Raw genomic sequence first — 19444 nt, forward strand, 5'->3', positions numbered from 1 at the left:
TTGTCACCAGGAGTGATCGGTCGGATTCACGGTTATCGTCGAAGGAATGAAGGTTAACACCGAGGCCTGTACTCTGAAGCGGGATCGATTTGGAGGTGTTGTCATTGCAGGCAGTCTCAACGCTGTGTATTACAGGGAAGACATCCTCCTCCCTCATGTGGTACACCTCCTGCAGGCTCATCCTGACATGACCCTCCAGCATGACAATGCCACCAGCCATACTGCTCGTTCTGTGCGCATGATTTCCTGCAAGACAGGAATATCAGTGTTCTGCCATGGTCAGCGAAGAGCCCGGATCTCAATCCCATTGAGCACGTCTGGGACCTGTTGGATCGGAGGTGAGAGCTAGGGCCAATCCCCAGAAATGTCCGGGAACTTGCAGGTGCCTTGGTGGAAGAGTGGGGTAACATCTCACAGCAAGAACTGGCAAATCTGGTGCAGTCCATGAGGAGGAGATGCACTGCAGTACTTAACGCAGTTGGTGGCAACACCAGATACTGACTGTTACTTTGATTTTTGACCCCCCTTTGTTCAGGGACACATTATTCCCTTTCTGTTAGTCACATTTCTGTGGAACTGGTTCAGTTTGTCTCAGCTGCTGAATCTTTGTTATGTTCATACAAATATTTACACATGTTAGTGTAAATAAATGCAGTTGACAATGAGAGGACGTTTCTTTTTGCTGAGTTTATCTATATATATATAGTATATATATATATATATATATATATATATATATATAGTATACAGTTGAATTCGGAAGTTTACATACACCTTAGCCAAATACATTTCAACTCAGTTTTCACAATTCCTGAAATGTAATCTTAGTAGAAATTCCCTGTCTTAGGTCAGTTAGGATCACCACTTTATTTTAAGAATGTGAAATGTCACTATAATAGAAGAGAGATTGATTTATTTCAGCTTGTATTTCTTTCTATCACATTCCCAGTGGGTCAGAAGTTCACATATGATTTATTTCAGCTTGTATTTCTTTCATCACATTCCCAGTGGGTCAGAAGTTTACATACACTCAATTAGCATTTGGTAGCATTGCCTTTAAAATGTTTAACTTGGGTCAAACGTTTTGGGTAGCCTTCCAAAAGCTTCCCACGATAAGTTGGCAGAGCTGGTGTAACTGAATCAGGTTTGTAGGCCTTCTTGCACGCACAGCGCTTTTTTTCAGTCCTGCCCACACATTTTCTATAGGATTGAGGTCAGGGATTTGTGATGGTCACCCAATACCTTGCCTTTGTTGTCCTTAAGCCATTTTGCCACAACTTTGGAAGTATCCTTGGGGTCATTCTCCATTTGGAAGACCCATTTGCGACCCAAGCTTTAACTTCCTGACTGATGTTTTGAGATTTTGCTTTAATATATCCACATAATATTCCTCCCTCATGATGCCATCTATTTTGTGAAGTGCACCAGTCCCTCCTGTAGCAAAGCACCCCCACAACATGATGCTGCCACCCCTGTGATTCACGGTTGGGATGGTGTTCTTCGGCTTGCAAGCCTCCCCTTTTCCTCCAAACATAATGATGGCCATTATGGCCAAACAGGTCTGATTTTGTTTCATCATACCAGAGGACATTTCTCCAAAAAGTATGATCTTTGTCCCCATGTACAGTTGCAAACCTGAGTCTGTTTTTTTATGGCGGTTTTGGAGCGGTGGCTTCTTCCTTGCTGAGCGGCCTTTCAGGTTATGTCAATATAGGACTCGTTTTACTGTGGATTTCGATACTTTTGTACCTGCTTCCTCCAGCATCTTCACAAGGTCCTTTGCTGTTGTTCTGGGATTGATTTGCACTTTTCGCGACCAAAATATGTTCATCTCTAGGAGACAGAACACATCTCCTTCCTGAGCGGAATGACGGCTGCGTGGTCCCATGGTGTTTATACTTGCGTTCTATTGTTTGTACAGATGAACGTGGTACCTTCAGGCATTTGGAAATTGCCCCCAAGGATGAACCAGGCTTGTGGAGGTCTACAATTCTATTTCTGAGGTCTTGGCTGATTTCTTTTGATTTTCTCATGATGTCAAGCAAAGAGGCACTGAGTTTGAAGATAGGCCTTGAAATACATCCACAGGTACACCTCCAATTGACTCAAATGTTGTCAATTAGCCTATCAGAAGCTTCTAAAGCCATGACATCATTTTCTGGAATTTTCCAACCTGTTTAAAGGCACAGTCAACTTAGTGTATGTAAACTTCTGACCCATTGGAATTGTGATACAGTGAATTATAAGTGAAATAATCTGTCTGTAAACAATTGTTGGAAAAATTACTTGTGTCATGCACAAAGTAGATGTCCTAACCGACTTGCCAAAACTATAGTTTGTTAACAAGGCATTTGTGGAGTGGTTGAAAAATGGGTTTTAATGACTCCAACCTTAGTGAATGTAAACCTCCGACTTCAACTGTATATACATATTTTGTGCACACATTTGTTTACATCCTCGTTAGTGAGCATTTCTCCTTCGCCAAGATAATCGATCCACCTGACAGCTGTGGCATATCAAGAAGCTGATTAAACACCATGATCCTTACACAGGTGCACCTTGTGCTGGGGACAATAAAAGGCTACTCTAAAATGTACAGTTTTGTTACACAACACAATGCTACAGATCTTTCAAATGTTGAGGGAGCGGTCAATTCGCCATGCGGCTGCTGGAGTGTCTACCAAAGCTGTTGCCAGAGAATAGAATGTTAATTTCTCTACCATAAACCGCAGTACGTCCAATAAGCCTCACAACCGCAGACCACGTGTAACCATGCCAGCCCAGGACCTCCACATCCATTTACTTCACCAGCGGGATCATCTGAGACCAGCCACCCAGACAGCTGATGAAACTGTGGATTTGCACAATTGAAGAATTTCTGCACAAACTGTCAGAAACCATCTCAGGGAAGCTCATCAGCAAACTCGTCGTCCTCACCATGGTCTTGACCTAACTGCAGTTTGGCGTCGTAACCGACTTCAGTGGGAAAATGCTCACCTTCGATGGCCGCTGGCACGCTGGAGAAGTTTGCTCTTCACGGATGAATCACAGTTTCAATTGCACCGGGCAGATAGCAGACAGCGAGCTGTTTGGTGATGTCATTGCTGTGGACAGCGAGTTCCCCATTTTGGCGGTGGGGTTATGGTATGGGCAGGCATAAGCTACAGACAACAAACACAATTGCATTTTATCTTTGGCAATTTGAATGCACAGAGATACCGTGATCGAGATCCTGAGGCCCATTGTTGTGCCATTCATCCACCGCCATCACCTTATGTTTCAGCATGAATGCACAGGCCCATGTCATCGGATCTGTACACAATTCCTGGAAGCTGAAAATGTCCCAGTTCTTCCATGGCCTGCATACTAACCAAACATGTTACCCATTGAGCATGTTAGGGATGCTCTGGATTGACATGTACGACAGCGCGTTCCAGTTCCCCGGCAATATCCGGCAACTTCACGCAACCAATGAAGGGGCTGGGAAAACATTCCACAGGCCACAATCAACAGCCTGATTAACTCTATGCGAAGGAAATGTGTTGCACTGCATGAGGCAAATGGTGGTCACACCAGATACTGACTGGTGTTCTGACCCATGCCCCTACCTTTAAGGTATCTGTGACCAACAGATGCATATCTGTATTCCCAGTCATGGGAAATCCATAGATTAGGGCATAATGCATTTATTTCAATTGACTGATTTGCTCATGTGAACTGTATTTCAGTAAAATCTTAAAAATTGTTGGATGTTACGTTTATATTTTTGGTCAGTGAATTATATATATTGTATATACACACATACTCACACATCAATTATGTTTTTATTAGGAAAAGTGACAATAACATTTACTTCCATTGTGTGTTTTTTTCTCAAATAATTTCCTGTCTCTGTTTTTCTCTTTCCAGCTGAGTATACTTTTGGTTGATGAACCTCAGGTTTGAGGTCAATTCCATTTAAATTCCAGTCAATTCAGGAAGTACCTTGAAATTCCAATGAGGAACATGTGTCATTTGAATCTGGTTTAGTTTCTGAATTGACTGGCATTGAAATGGAATTAACCACAACCCGTGATGACGAATGATAAAATAATACATGCTGTATCTCCAAAAAAACACTAGAGGGCAACATTGCCTGGCATGTCTTGCAATGAGAATGGGGTTAGCGTTACGATATGGAATAGCATGAATACAATAATGAGGGGAGTCCGTGTACAGCACTTTAAAATGAAAGTGAATGTGATCTCTAAAGCAAACGGGATATTGTTTGAAGAGATTCCTTTGGGTATGATGTTGATGGATGTCACGCAAGGAAGCTGAGTTGAGCTGAAAAATCGAAAGTGAAACTATCAGAGATACACTGTCAAAACATTGGAGGTAGAACGGGTAGGTTAATTACCTGAAAAAGGTAGAAACAATGTAAAAATATTTCAGTCAGTTGCACAACTTTGGGATCTATAAGGCATAGATTTTTGTTTTTCTACAGCGGTAACTATACAGTACTGGATTTATTGTTGTTACTATCTAACTTACATGTATGTTTTGCTTTCTCTCTCAGTCCTGTCAAATTACCACTGTACAGCTGTATTGGTGATCAGGGTTGACTTTAATTCAGTTAGTTCAGTAAAATGAAAAGTCTTCATAATAAATGATGGGAGATTTGAATTCAATTATTCACTGAATTGACCCCAGCCCTGGTGGTGACTATACAAAATACTCTTTATAGAGGGAGAAGATGGAGTTTAGTTCAGTCGAAAAGGTAGAGGTTTGTGTTGTTCAATGGCACCTTGTATACATTACGACATCATACTTTGTACTCAATCAGTAACTGAGAATATCTGTGTTGTAGTTCACGTTTAAATAACATTTCTGATTGAGCCGACATATGCAGCGTGTACCGTGAATGCAGTACCTTTGTCAATCGCCCTATAAAGTGAATCTTCGGCGCTTCAGATTGAATTTAGATTTAGTCAATAATCTTTTGGGGGGAATAAATCATGGAAACATACTTTGAGTAAATAATAATTTGAGTGGTTAGATTTTAGAAAAGAAAACCTCTCTATATCTATGTCTTCAATATGTTTTTTCATCAATACATTATTGATGTGTGTGTACAACACATATAGCCTAACCCGGTACATATGGAACGCCGTTTGGGTCTTGGCGTGTCAAAAAGATACACGTCAAATAACATTATTTGACGTGTCAAATAAGCTTCTTGACCAATCAGGACCTGAATAATGACTCCATGTCACATAATAATTTAACATGTTCATAAATTGTTTCCGTACTTATTACACATTGATTACACTCTCTTATTACACATTGATTACACCAGCTCTTTGGCATCACCTCAACTCGCCGTGTTTGGAGGAGGAGGAATGCTGCCTATGACCCCAAGAACACCATCCCCACCGTCAAACATGGAGGTGGAAACATTATGCTTTGGGGGTGTTTTTCTGCTAAGGTGACTGGACAACTTCACCGCATCAAAGGGACGATGGACGGGGCCATGTACCGTCAAATCTTGGGTGAGAACCTCCATCCCTCAGCCAGGGCATTGAAAATGGGTCGTGGATGGGTATTCCAGGATGACAATGACCCAAAACACATGGCCAAGGCAACAAAGGAGTGGCTCAAGAAGAAGCACATTAAGGTCCTGGAGTGGCCTAGCCAGTCTCCAAACCTTAATCCCATAGAAAATCTGTGGAGGGAGCTGAAGGTTCGAGTTGCCCAAACGTCAGCCTCGAAACCTTAATGACTTGGAGAAGATCTGCAAAGAGGACTGGGACAAAATCCCTCCTGAGATGTGTGCAAACCTGGTGGCCAACTACAAGAAACGTCTGACCTCTGTGATTGCCAACAAGGTTTTTGCCACCAAGTACTAAGTCATGTTTTGCAGAGGGGTCAAATACTTATTTCCCTCATTAAAATGCAAATCATTTTATAAAATGCGTTTATAACAGAACATGGCCAAAATGTTCATAGATGACCAGCAGGGTCAAATAATAATAATCACAGTGGTTGTCGAGGGTGCAACAGGTCAGCACCTCAGGAGAAAGTGTCAGTTGGCTTTTCATAGCCGATCATTCAGAGTATCTCTACCGCTCCAGCTGTCTCTAGAGAGTTGAAAACAGCAAGTCTGGGACAAGGAGCACATCCGGTGAACAGGTCAGGGTTCCATAGCCGTAGGCAGAACAGTTGAAACTGGAGCAGCAGCACAGCCAGGTGCACTGGGGACAGCAAGGAGTCATCAGGCCAGGTAGTCCTGAGGCATGGTCCTAGGGCTCAGGTCCTCCGAGAGAGAGACAGAAAGAAAGAGAGAAAGAAAGAGAGAAGTAGAGAGAGCATACTTAAATTCACACAGGACACTGGATAAGACAGGAGAAATACTCCAGATATAACAGACTGACCCTAGCCCCCCCGACACATAAACTACTGCAGCATAAATACTGGAGTCTGAGACAAGAGAGGTCGGGAGACACTGTGGCCCACTCCGATGATAACACCGGACAGGGCCAAACAGGCAGGATATAACCCTACCCACTTTGCCAAAGCACAGCCCCCACACCACTAGAGGGATATCTTCAACCACCAACTTACCATCATGAGACAGGGCCGAGTATAGCCCACAAAGATCTCCGCCACGGCACAACCCAAGGGGGGCGCCAACCCAGACAGGAAGATCAAGTGACGCACTCAAGTGCGTCACTCAAGTGACGCACCCCTCCTAGGGACGGCATGGAAGAGCACCAGTAAGCAAATTGATATAAAACATCCCCACAATTTTTTTTTAAATGCTCACGACTTTCTACCAAATGAGCACAAATTTATATAAAACATGGCTACAAATTATGAAACGAGCTCACAAATTGTAAAATATCCACGTACTGTAATATACATCCACTATACTTTTAGTTTTGGATGTTATGATGATATTCCCTGGAGGTCGGGACCCACAGGGCAGGTGCCCTGCGTGCCCATTCGGTAATCTGGCCCTGATCATCAAGTTAAACCACAGGTATTGTTGTTACACATCCTCACACTGTCTTGGAGGATAAAACTGAGACTGTAGCCAGCTTCCATTTTACCTAATTTTATTGTCCAAAGAATGTTCTCATAGTCCAGAAGTATTGGATGAAAATCCACAATGTTGGTGCCATACAGGAGCACTGACCAATCTGCCTCCAAAAGAGGACTGCTGGTTTTGAGGATAAGTGGAGGTCAGTGGTTGATGATCTGAGCACCACCTGAGATGGTGAGTATGGTTTCAGTAGACCACTATTGAGCTGGTAGATCAGATAGGAGCTTCGAGGAAAGGTCATTTAGTGCTTTGAATATGGTTGGTATTGCCTTGTAGTGGATTCAGGACTTGGACAAGGAGTCAATGCAGCTTAAAAATGCATTTACATGGGGGTTTGGATGATAGTGTCAAATTTCTTAGAATGAACGAAAATATTGGAGTTTGGGGACTGGAGGGGATAATAGTCAAGTTGGGAAATGTGCAAATATTTAGATACAAATATATAGTCAAGTTGGGGATTATTCAGATATTCCTGTTGAAAAAGAGAAAAGACAGAAAGGTATAATCTTACAGTATATTAAATTCATCCCATTGGGCCAAAACTGGTTGAATAAACGTTATTTCCACCTCTTTCCAACAACAACAAAAAAGCTATGTGACGACGGTGAATCAATGTGGAACACACAATTGGATTTTTTTCACGCAACTTTTAACCAACATTTTTGGTTGTTTTCACATTTTGGTTCATTTCCCAAGTTTAAATCAAAACTAGACATTGAACTGATGACTGTGCCCAGTGGGATTGGATTTCTGTAATCATATCAGCTCATTTGTCATACTTCTTCTAATCATCCAGAGAGAATGTACCTTTCTTTGAGGTTAACCTTTGAGATGACCTCCCTCAAGGATTCTCGCTCTTTCCTTGGGCGAATTTGTCCCACATTTTAGTGGCCACGTTTCTCAAGATATTGCGACCATGATGCCTGCTGAGAACAAAGATATTAATATCATCTTAAACGTGCAACATATCAAATCATATCTGCTGTCTGTGATTAAAAACAGTAATCAATTGATGGCAACCTGAGAAACAATATCCCATCAAAATAAGACATACTTTAGGTAGAATTTGCAAGAGGGTCGGTTTGAGTAATGCACCGCATTACCTGATCTACAAATCATCTCAACTATCTAACAACTGGGTTTTAACCGTTCATTATTATGAAAATCTTAGCGGATTTTCCTATGCCACGTAGCACTTATTTGTGTTTACAATACTATTCCCCTCCAAGAGAACCTGTGGTTGTTTTGGAATACCTAAAATCCGCAATTCAATCCATGACACCCTTTTAGCATAGATGCTGTAGACAGCCGACAATGTGGCTTTTAAAGGCAATTTCAATTTGTATTTGTGGTAAACGCTGCAGATGTCAACTCAAGAGTAAATTACCTTTAAAAACTGCATTGTCGGCGATCTAGTGCTATAGCGAGCCATGGATTGAATCACGGCCTAAATTAAGGCCGGCCATTATGTTTAAGCAAGCTACTTTACAGGAGGAACTTCCCACCTGACTTCCTGTGCAGGGTCCACAGCCAGTTTACTGACGGCAATCAAGAAACGGTCAGTGAGGTCTTTCTTCCCCGACAGGAGACGAGCCATCCCCATGACCTCAGCCAGTCTCTCCAGGTACTGAGCAGTGCAGCTCCTCACCGCAGCGTTACGGTGGCTGAGGAAGGAAAAACAGAGCACATCAGTTACATGTCATAGAGATACATGAGTTAGGAGACGAATGATAATGGAATGTATTGATGAAGTCTCATCGATGGATCAAAATGTTCGGTAAGACTTTATATTAAGGTCCCTTAATGTACCATTTATAAACTGTTTGTGAAGAGTTTGCTTAACATTTATTAATCATTATTCCTACATTTGTAAATGTCAATAAGAAATCTATAAATTGTTATTTACACATTTATAAACAATATTTTAAATGATTTGTTCATGATTTATCGGTAATTAATAAGGTGTTGATATAGTTGTTCACAATTTGTAAATGATTAATAATGTACTACTAATGTACTATAAACCAGTTATAAAGGAGTTATTGTCAAGGTATTTGTTATGGTGTGGTTGACTTTAATATACATATTTAAAATGTATTTATAAATGTCCGAATGGTGTTTTGTTAATGAGTGCCTTTTGATGTGAGTAATGCACTTATAATATAGTCCTATATACCCCTAATTAAAGTGTTCCCTTATTTATAAATGTTTATAAATGACTTGTTACTCCAAAGGCTAGCACACATAGTAGACAGTACCTCTACAATGGCTAAAAATAATCTAAATAACGCAATGGTAAAATAAGAAGTACACAACACACGGAAGTATAAGACATAAGAAAAAAATGTGATTCCATTAAAATGTGACATCTAGAGTTGGGGTGAGTTGCTGCCGGAAGTGTTGTGGAATAACCTAGCATGCTGATGAAAAAGGCAGTTAATTAAAAACTAGCAGTATTTCAATCTTCTCGATTTCGAGGCTTGGATAATGAGAAGATTAGGAGTACAGCATACCTTCCATCCCTGGATTGAGATACGTTTTCAAGCAATATCCCTTTTCCTTCACCACGGTGAAAACATATTGCCATAGGACCGTTTCGACTTGATGGCAGACTGAACTTGAAGTCTAGCTTTGGCTAACTAACCACAGTAACATAATTAAACTCAAAATATGCTATTATGTTATTTTGAAAGAACCTCTTAAGGATCGGACCCTTCAATTTTCACCAAAAATGACATACCCAATTCTAACTGCCTGTAGCTCAAGACCTGAAGCAAGGATATGCATATTCTTGATACCATGTGAAAGGAAACACTTTGAAGTTTGTGGAAATGTTAAATGAATGTAGGACAATATAACAAATTAGATCTGGTAAACGTTTTTTTTGTGTTTTTTTATACCATCGTCTTTGAAATGCAAGAGAAAGGCCATAAGGTATTATTCCAGCCCAGGGGCAATTTCGATTATGGCCACTAGATGGCAGCAGTGTCAGTGCAATGTTTTAGACTGATCCAATGTATCTCTGTACAAATGTTGTATCAAGACTGCCCAAATGTGCCTAATTGGTTTATCAATACCTTGTGCACTCTTCTCAAACAAATAGATTGGTATTCTTTCACTGTAATACCTACTGTAAATTGGACAGTGCAGTTAGATTAACAAGAATTTAAGCTTTCTGCCCATATATGTCCTGGGAAATGTTTCTGTTACGTACAACCTCATGCTAATCACATTGGCCTACGTTAGCTCAACCATCCCGCGGGGGGGACACTGATCCCGTAGAGGTTTAATATCATAATGTTGTAACGGACGTCGTAAGGATTGGACCAAGGTGCAGCGGGAACGTGTATACTCATCTGCTTTATTTATTGAAAAGAAGGAAAAAACAAAAGAAACACGTATACAAAACAACGAATGACACTACAGTCCTGTCAGGTGCACAGACACAAAACAGGAGACAACTACCCACCAATCCCATTACAAAAACTACCCCTATACATAGGACCTTCAATCAGAAGCAACGAGGAGCGATCTGCTTCCAATTGAAGGTCAACCCCATTAACTAAACATAGAAATAGAAAGACTAGAACTAACATAGAAATAAACTGACAAGAACATAACCCAACACACCCCGAAACACTCTAAACAAACACCCCTCTTACATAGGAACATAGCCCAACAAACCCCGAACCACATAAAACAAACACCTCCTGCCACGTCCTGACCAAACTACAATAACAAATAACCCCTTTACTGGTCAGGACGTGACAAATGTTTCTTAAGACCTGCCTAAATGAAAACATTTGAATATTTGTGATGGTGTTTAATAAATTGATTGACTTTGTAGTGTGGTAGTATTTGATATATAACTATTTATGCATTAAAATGTTTATCTTTTACACTATAAAGATACTTAAAATATGCAAGCAAGCATTAGGCAATGAGTTGACATTGACTAGCAAGAATTGGACTGAGAGTGGAAAGGTATTTAACATTATGAAATCATATACAAGGCATTAACAAACATTACAATGCAATACCTTATGCATGATCAGAGAGGGAGAGAGAGAGAAGTCATAGCCTGAAAAGCCATGCCCAAGAGTCGCTGGGGTGGAGAGAGAGAGAGCGTATCTCACTAGCGCAGGTCAGGAACAAAGAAAAAGAGAGACAATGATTCTGACTCTTTTAAAAGCCTCTGAGTTGTTAGAATAAAACAATGTGAGTTGTTGACCAATATGCTACTATAAAAGTGAACTTCCAATCAGATATCAGACCTAGAGATGTAAACAAAATGAAACTCTGCTACCCAGAGTGGTGATGAGGAGTTGGTGAGATAATTGTAATTATAAACCGGGTGGTTCGAGCCCTGAATGCTGATTGGCTGAAAGCCGTGGTGTATAACCTACCATTTGGTTTTGAAATATTGAAACCAAACCATATGATTTGAATGATGTAAGTAAACAGGAAAAGGTGACTGTAAGAAGCACTCACAATTTCAAATAGGCTACATGTCGTATTAAACAGCATATAAACACTCTAAATAGGTCAGGAGTCAGACATGTAGCCTAATACGAAATGTATTTGTAGTAGAGTTAAAATGGTTATTCCATCAAACTTCAAATTATTAGAATAGTACACAACGCAGAACAGAACAACCAGGTTGAGGGCCAAAGCCCGCGAACAGGAATTTTCCAAGTTCAGACAGAAGGGGGAGTCAGATCGCTTTGATCGCCAGGAACTTTACTTTTGGTGTCTATTTTTAATTGTTGCGCTACTGGTGCTGCCTGTTGATGTTAGGTAGGCAGTTACAGTAGCTGAATGATGTTAACATCTTCGGGTTTTATTTCATTAAATGTATTTTATTTCATCTGGGTGCATGCGTCACCTACTAACACCCTGGTACTACCCGTAGCTGCCGTTCTCCTCAGTCCGAGAAAACACTGAGAAAGGTGTGTCTTGCAGATTACTCCTTTGTAGAAGTCCATAACGTGAAATAAATAAAACATCCCAAGGTTAATGCTGTAGATATTGTTATAAGGGAATGTGAGACTATAGAAACATGTAACTTTCAGAGTTTTATTGTTGTTATTAATATAGTTTACAGAGTGCTAAAAGTGCTCCTGTTGATAGCTAGCATGCCTTTCTGTGATGCAGACTGGGAGCTAACAGTACGGGCGTTGCATTATGGGAGATGTAGTTTGGTCCTCTAAGGTATGAATGGGATAGAGGCGATTTCACGTTGTAACTTGTTTGTGCTGCAGTGTTTTTTGTAAATGAGTTGTTGTATTTTGGTACTGTCAACACTATGGCGCACGCGCGCAGCCAGTTTGGGTTCCGTGTAAGCTCAGCATTTAAACAACATTTTGTTGTATTAAATCGTTATAGTCTATACATTGCACATACATGCTGATTGACTAACTTAGAATTAAATACAAATTAAATGAAAAATGCCTCATTAGGCTCAATCTACAGTGCCTTTGAATTCATTTTTAGAAACATGAGTTTGGCCAGAGTCTGTAGCTTCAGGCTCATGTGATTGTGCCTGGAGAGCAGGCCAGCCGCAGAGAATACCCTCTCTGTCACGTCCTGACCAGTAGAGGGTGTAGTTGGGTCAGGACGTGGCAGAAGGGAGTGAGTGTTTTATTGTTTCATTTAATTTTGGCCGTGTGACTTCCAATCAAGCACAGCTGTAGAGGGTTGTGGTTGATTGGGAGTCACACATAAGTTGCCTACGTTTCCGTTGTGTGGGTGTGGGTAATTGCTCTTGTCACAGTTGTTGCACCTGACAGGACTGTGTTGGCTGTCAGTTTTGTTGTTTTGTGAATTGCATAGTGTTCGTGACTTTAAAAATGACGAACCCTAACTCCGCCGCATTTTGGTCCACTTCTTCCGTAGACAGCCGTTACACTCTCAGCTCTTGCAGAGCCACTTGGGATGTTAAACACCGTTTGGGCCACTAATGCCAGGCTGGGCAGGGATGCGTAGTTATTTTTATTTTGTTCTGTAGGTAGGCCTAAAGGATTTTAGGTCAAATATCCCTATCAAAACAGAACGCTCCTTGAAAGAGGTAATAGAGTTAGTTAGCATGCCATCAATGATGGCCTATTGTGTAGATAATAGAAGGAAAATTAACTGAACTTTTTAGAGATTATTTTTTGTTCATAAATAATGCGCTAAAATGACACACTTAGCTAGCTACCCACCTCGTTCCTTTCTGTTAGCATGTACACGTAGTAAGTACATGCTTTCGGGATACCTGTCTTTTCATTCTTTAGTTGTGAACACTACATAACCGCACTCCCTCTCTTGCTCTTGGTCCTCCTCATCTTTGTAAGTCTCCTTGATTTTTCACCTGTGTGTTTTATCAGCTTCTTTATGAAGATATTTAGAATATTAGATGACAGTAGCTAAAGCAAGGTGCTATAGCAGCACACAAGTAGACTACAAATGCATGCTGGGCCGGGCATGCCCTGAGCTTGTAAAATGAGTGCTACTGGAGCACTACTGGAGCGAAATTGAAGGGGGCGAGAAAGCCGAAGCTCCAGCCTCTGGGAAACTTGCTCCACGATCCAGTCAAATAGGGCAAGCTCCACTCCGCTCACATACTCTGGCATGGCCACACCCTAGGTGGGACTGACTTTGCAGCTATCTGCATCTCAGTCAGACTTATCGCTTTGGAGCCTATTTGTGCTCTGTTCTAACAAATCTCGCTGCGCATCATGTAGAAATGACCTAGTCTGATCATGCTCTTTTTCATATGCTTGAAGTTCTGCTTCCAATTGCTCTATGCTGCGCTCTGATTTCCTGTGGGAAGTTCATCAGTAGTTTGCTGTGTTGCTATTAGTTTTTCCCGAGTAAAAGCACAGCAAGCTTTAGAATTAACATTCTCTCGTATTTATTCTTATGCATGTCAATACACTGAGTATACAAAACATTAAGAACGTCTTCTCTTTCCATGACAGACTGACCAGGTGAATCCAATTATTGATGTCACTTGTTAAATCCACTTCAATCAGTATAAATGAAGGGGAGGTGACAGGTTAAATAAGGATTTTTAAGTTTTGAGACAATGTAATATTGCCTGTGTGTAGAGGAGTCAGGCGCAGGACAGCAGATATGAGTAATAAACATAATTTACTCAAATATTCACAAATACAACGCAATAATTCGAGCCCACAATAACGGACCGTATTACAAACAATCACTCACAAACAAACATGGCGGAACAGAGGGTTAAATAATGAACAAGTAATTGGGGGAATGAAATCAGGTGTGTAAGACAAGGACAAAACAAATGGAAAATGAAAAGTAGATCAGCAATGGCTAGAAGGTCGGTGACGTAGACCGCCGAACGCCGCCCGAACAAGGAGAGGGACCGACCTCGGCGGAAGTCGTGACAGACAATATGGACATGGATTGTGTATGTGTGCCATTCAGAGGGTGAATGGGCAAGACAATATTTAAGTGCCTTTGAACGGGGGGCTAGGGTCATATTGTTATATCCGGTGTAATTCTCCTGTCTTATCTGGTGTCCTGTGTGATCATATATATATGCTCCCTCTAATTCTCCTTTCTTTTCGCTCTCCCCTCTCGGAGGACCTGAGCCCAAGGACCATGCCTCAGGACTATCTGGCCTGACGACTCCTGGCTGTCCCCGTCCCTAGTCCACCTGGTCGTGCTGCTGACCCTGTTTCTGCTGTTCTGCCTGCGGCCATAGAACCCTGACGTGTTCACCAGACCCCCCCCCCCCCCTATGTTTGGTATACTCAGTGCATATTGCCAGCACTAAAGAATTTCATCCCTATTCGAATCAAATGTGAGAACATTCTTGCCTGTTTTGATCAAATCATTAATACGAGGCGATTTCCATAACTCAAAAATATAGATTGCTTGCATATTCGCCTTCACATAGGCCACATGTTCATTATATATGATAATTTTATTTGTTTAACTAGGCAAGTCAGTTAAGAACAAACTCTTATTTTCAATGACGGCCTAGGAACTGTGGGTTAACTGCCTTGTTCAGGGGCAGAACGACAGATTTTTACCTTGTCAGCTTGGTGGATTCGATCTTGCAACCTTTTGGTTACAAGTCCAACACGCTAACCACTAGGCTACCTGCTGCCCCAATAGAATAGAATAAACTCAAATTTAGTCCAAAGTATCTGTAAGATATATCACATCGGGGTCACCATTTACTGTAGTGTCGAATTAGAGGAAATTAACTTTAATATGCACATGTTTCTCTCCGCCGTCAAGAGGGGTGCCATAATTTTTGGGGGCCCGCTTGGTGTGTGGGCCTCCCAACCAAACCTCCCCAAGAGGCTAAAGCCGGCCCTGCTCTGGAGCATCACTTTCATATAAAGTGTTAACAAATGTTCTTGTGTTGAGATGACATACATCCACTGCTAATTAGGTCCGGGACGATACCAGTATCCAAAACACGAAGCGGATTTAACTTCTTTAGGAAAGCAGACGTAATGTTGGAAACAAATGTCATTATGTTGTCATCCTGAGTAATATTCACTTATTTTCCAAGCTATGTCACACAATATTTTAAATACAGCAGGTTTTTAAAGGACCAAAGGGTGAGATCTGCTTTGTGTTTTCATTTTTGCCATTGAAAATATATTGCGATACTGGCATTGTCCCGGCCCTAATACTTGCCTTCATTGCACATTTAGACTTGCCATTTGCCTTGATTGCACATTTATACATCCCACTTAATAACATACATTGTACTTAATTGTTTTACTTGTACATTTTTTGCGCTCTTTTATTTGCACTTCTGGTCAGATGCTAACTGCATTTCGTTGTACTGTACTTGTACTTGTTCAATGACCATAAAGTTGAATCTAATCTAAGGTATACCTAAGCGAGCAGTGACCATTTTGCACCAGAAAGTTCAGGTCTGTTTGGAGTGAATCCTAACTTCCACTCGAGTCAAACTTTCAATGTGAGACAAAGTGAACATTTGTGGAAGTCCGGATCTACCCCTTAGTGAGTGTTAATTGACCCCTCTCCCTCTTTACCTCAGCCCACCGACCAGCAGGGCATTCATGACACGGGTAGGGGTGCAGCTCTGCACCATGTGACCCAGGGCACAGTTGGCGCCCTGCCGGATGAAGGTGTTGGCCTCGCTGGCTTTGTGCAGCAGCACGCGTGCCGTCCCCTCCACCTCACTGTCCATGGCCCTCTGGAGGTGGACGTACATGTCACCCAGTGTGGCCATGGCAGCACAGGACACTGCAGAGCGCAGGTTCTTCACCTGAATCATAATAACATGCACAGGACCAGCTATTAATGTTGAGCAGTACAACCCACGAACATCAGAAACATGACACAATAATTTGACTTGTTCTCCAAATGTAGCAGATTTGTGCAGATGAATGAAGAGGGCAGTGAATGAATACAGCTACCTCATTTATAATGGCAAGGCAGATATCATGGAGTTTAGGCATCAGTATGTCCATGTGGTTCTGAGCCATCACACGGAGAGAGGTCAAGCCCTCAATCTTCTTCTCCCTGCAATTCAGTGTAAGAAACGTAAGCAATTTCGACAACATTTTCCAAAAACATTATAATGATGTTCATCAATTAGGACTCTGGTCTCTTAATTTCAGAAGTTTCTACGCTCTATGGAGCAAATCTACATTTCCAAGGACACTACACTGTGCTTCCTTTAGCCTAGCTCCATTGGTCTTGTCTACAGTGAATGCTCACCAGTCATCAGAGGCAGAGTGGAGCAGCTTGAAGGTCTTAGTCAGGGCCTGCTCTGGGTTGGACAGGGGCTGCAACCTGGCCTGGTCTTGACTTTTCTTTATTTGGCCCTTTGGCTCACTGGCTGCCTTCTTGTCTATGGGTTGACAGCAGACATCTATCTCTCTGTGAACTGTATGTATTTATTTATGTATTTACTAATTTCCATATCGGTTTGTACTTTTAACACTAGAACATCTTAGTTAGTAATATATCCTTTTAAATTTAGCACACATTTTTGTTGGTGCTCACCCTGCTCAGAAGCAGGGTCTAAATAGCCTTGAGCAAAGGTTATCTCACTGTGCAACAGGCAAAGCAAGTGTGGAAAAATGTCTTAGCCCTGGGCTAAAGCCATTTGTGTCCGTTCCCTTCCTACTGTCTTTCTATCAATCTACCTAGCTTCATCTCCCTGTCTAATTTACATTAGTGTGAGTACGTGAGAGGGACTGACCTGAGCCGGTGGCAGCCTTTGGCAGGCTAAGGAACCTTATAGGCCGAGGCAGTTTGCTCCTGGGCTTGGTAGGAGGGGGAGCAGGCCTGGGTGGGCTGTCACGCGACTTGACCGGGGTCCCAACATCCAAGTAGTCACGGAGCTCCGCAGGGGTGTTCATATCCACTGAGCTCAGGCTTCCCAAGGAGCTGGTGGCTATTTCCCCCATGGGAACTTCTCCTGCTCATGGCCTTCACCTCATGTACCACCTTTGGCGCAGACCAGAAAAGAATGCTCCCATCAAAGAAATGCATATAGAACTAGTATATACATAAACTAATACACAGAGAGATCCTGTATTCTAGGATCTACTCTATCATGCTGTCAAAGAGAGCATCCTTTCTAACCTGTACCCCTACACACTGTACCCCCTCAACTAACCTGTAGCCCCGCACACTGACTCGGTACCGATGCCCCCTGTATATAGCCTCGTTATTGTTATGTCATTGTGTTACTTTTTTATTATTATTGTTTACATTAGTTTATTTGGTAAATATTTTCTTAACTCTTCTTGAACTGCACTGTTGATTTCAAGGTAAGGTCTACACTTGTTGTGTTTGGCGCATGTTACAAATAAAGTTTGATTTGACTTTAAGACATGGAACCACTATCTGTTTTGGCAATTTATCAATCCAAGTATAATTCTGAACTGCAAATTTTCACATTTACAATAAATTCAAAGTCCATCCTACCTTCCAGGCCTCCTCCTTCAGGTGAGCCTCGATGTCCCTCACCTCCTCCATCAGGTCAATGGGTCCATTGTTGTCAGGACAGCCATGGTCCGACTGGACTTTCAGGGCTTTGACTCCCCGCCTGCCCTTCTTCTTGCCCCTCTTGGAGGGAGCTCCAGTGGGAGGGACGGGAACAGGCCGCACGCTACTGCTGCTGAATGACTTATTTACCTGGATGGACTCCAGAGAGTGAGATCCGGGTCCAACTTCGGCTCCGTCCACCCCCACTACGTTCTTCAGTGGGGACAGAGCTATGTGTTCAAGCCTTCGGGGCAAAGGCCTCGGTGGAGTTTTCGGCCGCGGAATGCACTGAATAGAGGGGACGAAGTGGTGCGCGAAGGTGCTGCCAACCCCGATGAGAGTAGTCCGGACATAATTCTCATGGATAGCACTTATCTTTCTTTGCTTTGCTTCCATGGCCTCTCTCTCAGCATCTGCAGAAGTTTGGCATCACTGATGAAGCCACGATGGCCCTCTGGGATTGGGTAGCTCTCCTGATAGCCCTGGATCACAATGGTATAGTATGAAATGAATAGCAGAAGTGAAGTAGTCAAAATAGTTTCCACAGTGTGTCATATAAAGCTTTTAAGCTAAAGATGTTATGGATGTAGGCCTACTGTATGTCTATGAAACCATAAAATAAACACAGTGATATTTTTGAAAAACTGATGAGCCTTATAAAACTTGAAAACTTTTGCTTCCTCAAGTGTTTGATGACGCTCTTCATCTGAGAGTTCTCCTTCTGGAGTTTGTCAAACTCACTTGATTTTCTTCCTCGATAAGCCATTGATGATAAATATTAACACTATCAAAATAAGAACTTAACCTATCTCTGTGAGAGATCTATCATGAAAAGAGTGGAAATTATATTTTGCTTGTCAGATGGAACCAGCAATGATATCATGGCAAGGGTTACGTTACATTGTGATGTCATAATGGGGTCTGTTGACAGTGCTGAGCACATCAGCACATGGTGAACATTCATCAAACTTTTTGATTCCCATATAAAATCATAAATATGTGACGAATTTGTAAATACTATATACACATTTATATATATATAAACTAAGCAAAAAGGAAACATCCATTTTTTAGGACCCTGTCTTTCACAGATAATTCGTAAAAATCCATGTAACTTCACAGATCTTCATTGTGAAGGATTTAAACACTGTTTCCCATGCTTGTTCAATGAACCATAAACAATTATTGAACATGCACCTGTGGAACGGTCATTAAGACACTAACAGCTTACAGACGGTAAGCAATTAAGGTCACAGTTATGAAAACTTAGGACACTAAACAGGCCTTTCTACTGACTCTGAAAAACACCAAAAAAAGATGCTCATGGTCCTTGCTCATCTGCGTGAACATGTCTTAGGC

The 19444-nt window shown here is 41.7% G+C and overlaps 1 protein-coding gene across 5 annotated transcripts in view; it reads right to left on the minus strand.

Annotated features, from left to right (window-relative positions):
* The window catches only part of LOC123732877 (TOG array regulator of axonemal microtubules protein 1-like), a 35324-nt gene extending 16412 nt beyond the window's left edge, over positions 1–18912 (minus strand). Inside the window, exons 1-9 of one of the 5 annotated variants that reach the window (XM_045712205.1) lie at positions 18827–18909; positions 18026–18567; positions 17295–17542; positions 16808–16940; positions 16504–16609; positions 16117–16352; positions 8590–8748; positions 7892–8010; positions 6739–7556 (exon numbers count right to left, since the gene is read on the minus strand). In XM_045712205.1, coding sequence (XP_045568161.1) covers positions 7926–8010; positions 8590–8748; positions 16117–16352; positions 16504–16609; positions 16808–16940; positions 17295–17502 — 927 coding nt within the window. In that variant the 5' untranslated portion in view covers positions 17503–17542; positions 18026–18567; positions 18827–18909 and the 3' untranslated portion in view covers positions 6739–7556; positions 7892–7925. Of the gene's footprint in view, positions 1–6738; positions 8011–8589; positions 8749–16116; positions 16353–16503; positions 16610–16807; positions 16941–17294; positions 17543–18025; positions 18568–18826 lie in introns of those variants that run through there. The other 4 variants (XM_045712206.1, XM_045712207.1, XM_045712204.1 and 1 more) reach the window with 4 other exon arrangements.
* Between the last annotated feature and the right edge of the window lie 532 nt (positions 18913–19444).

This window comes from Salmo salar, unplaced genomic scaffold (genome assembly GCF_905237065.1).
Source record: "Salmo salar unplaced genomic scaffold, Ssal_v3.1, whole genome shotgun sequence".
NCBI classification, from domain to species: Eukaryota; Metazoa; Chordata; class Actinopteri; order Salmoniformes; family Salmonidae; genus Salmo; species Salmo salar.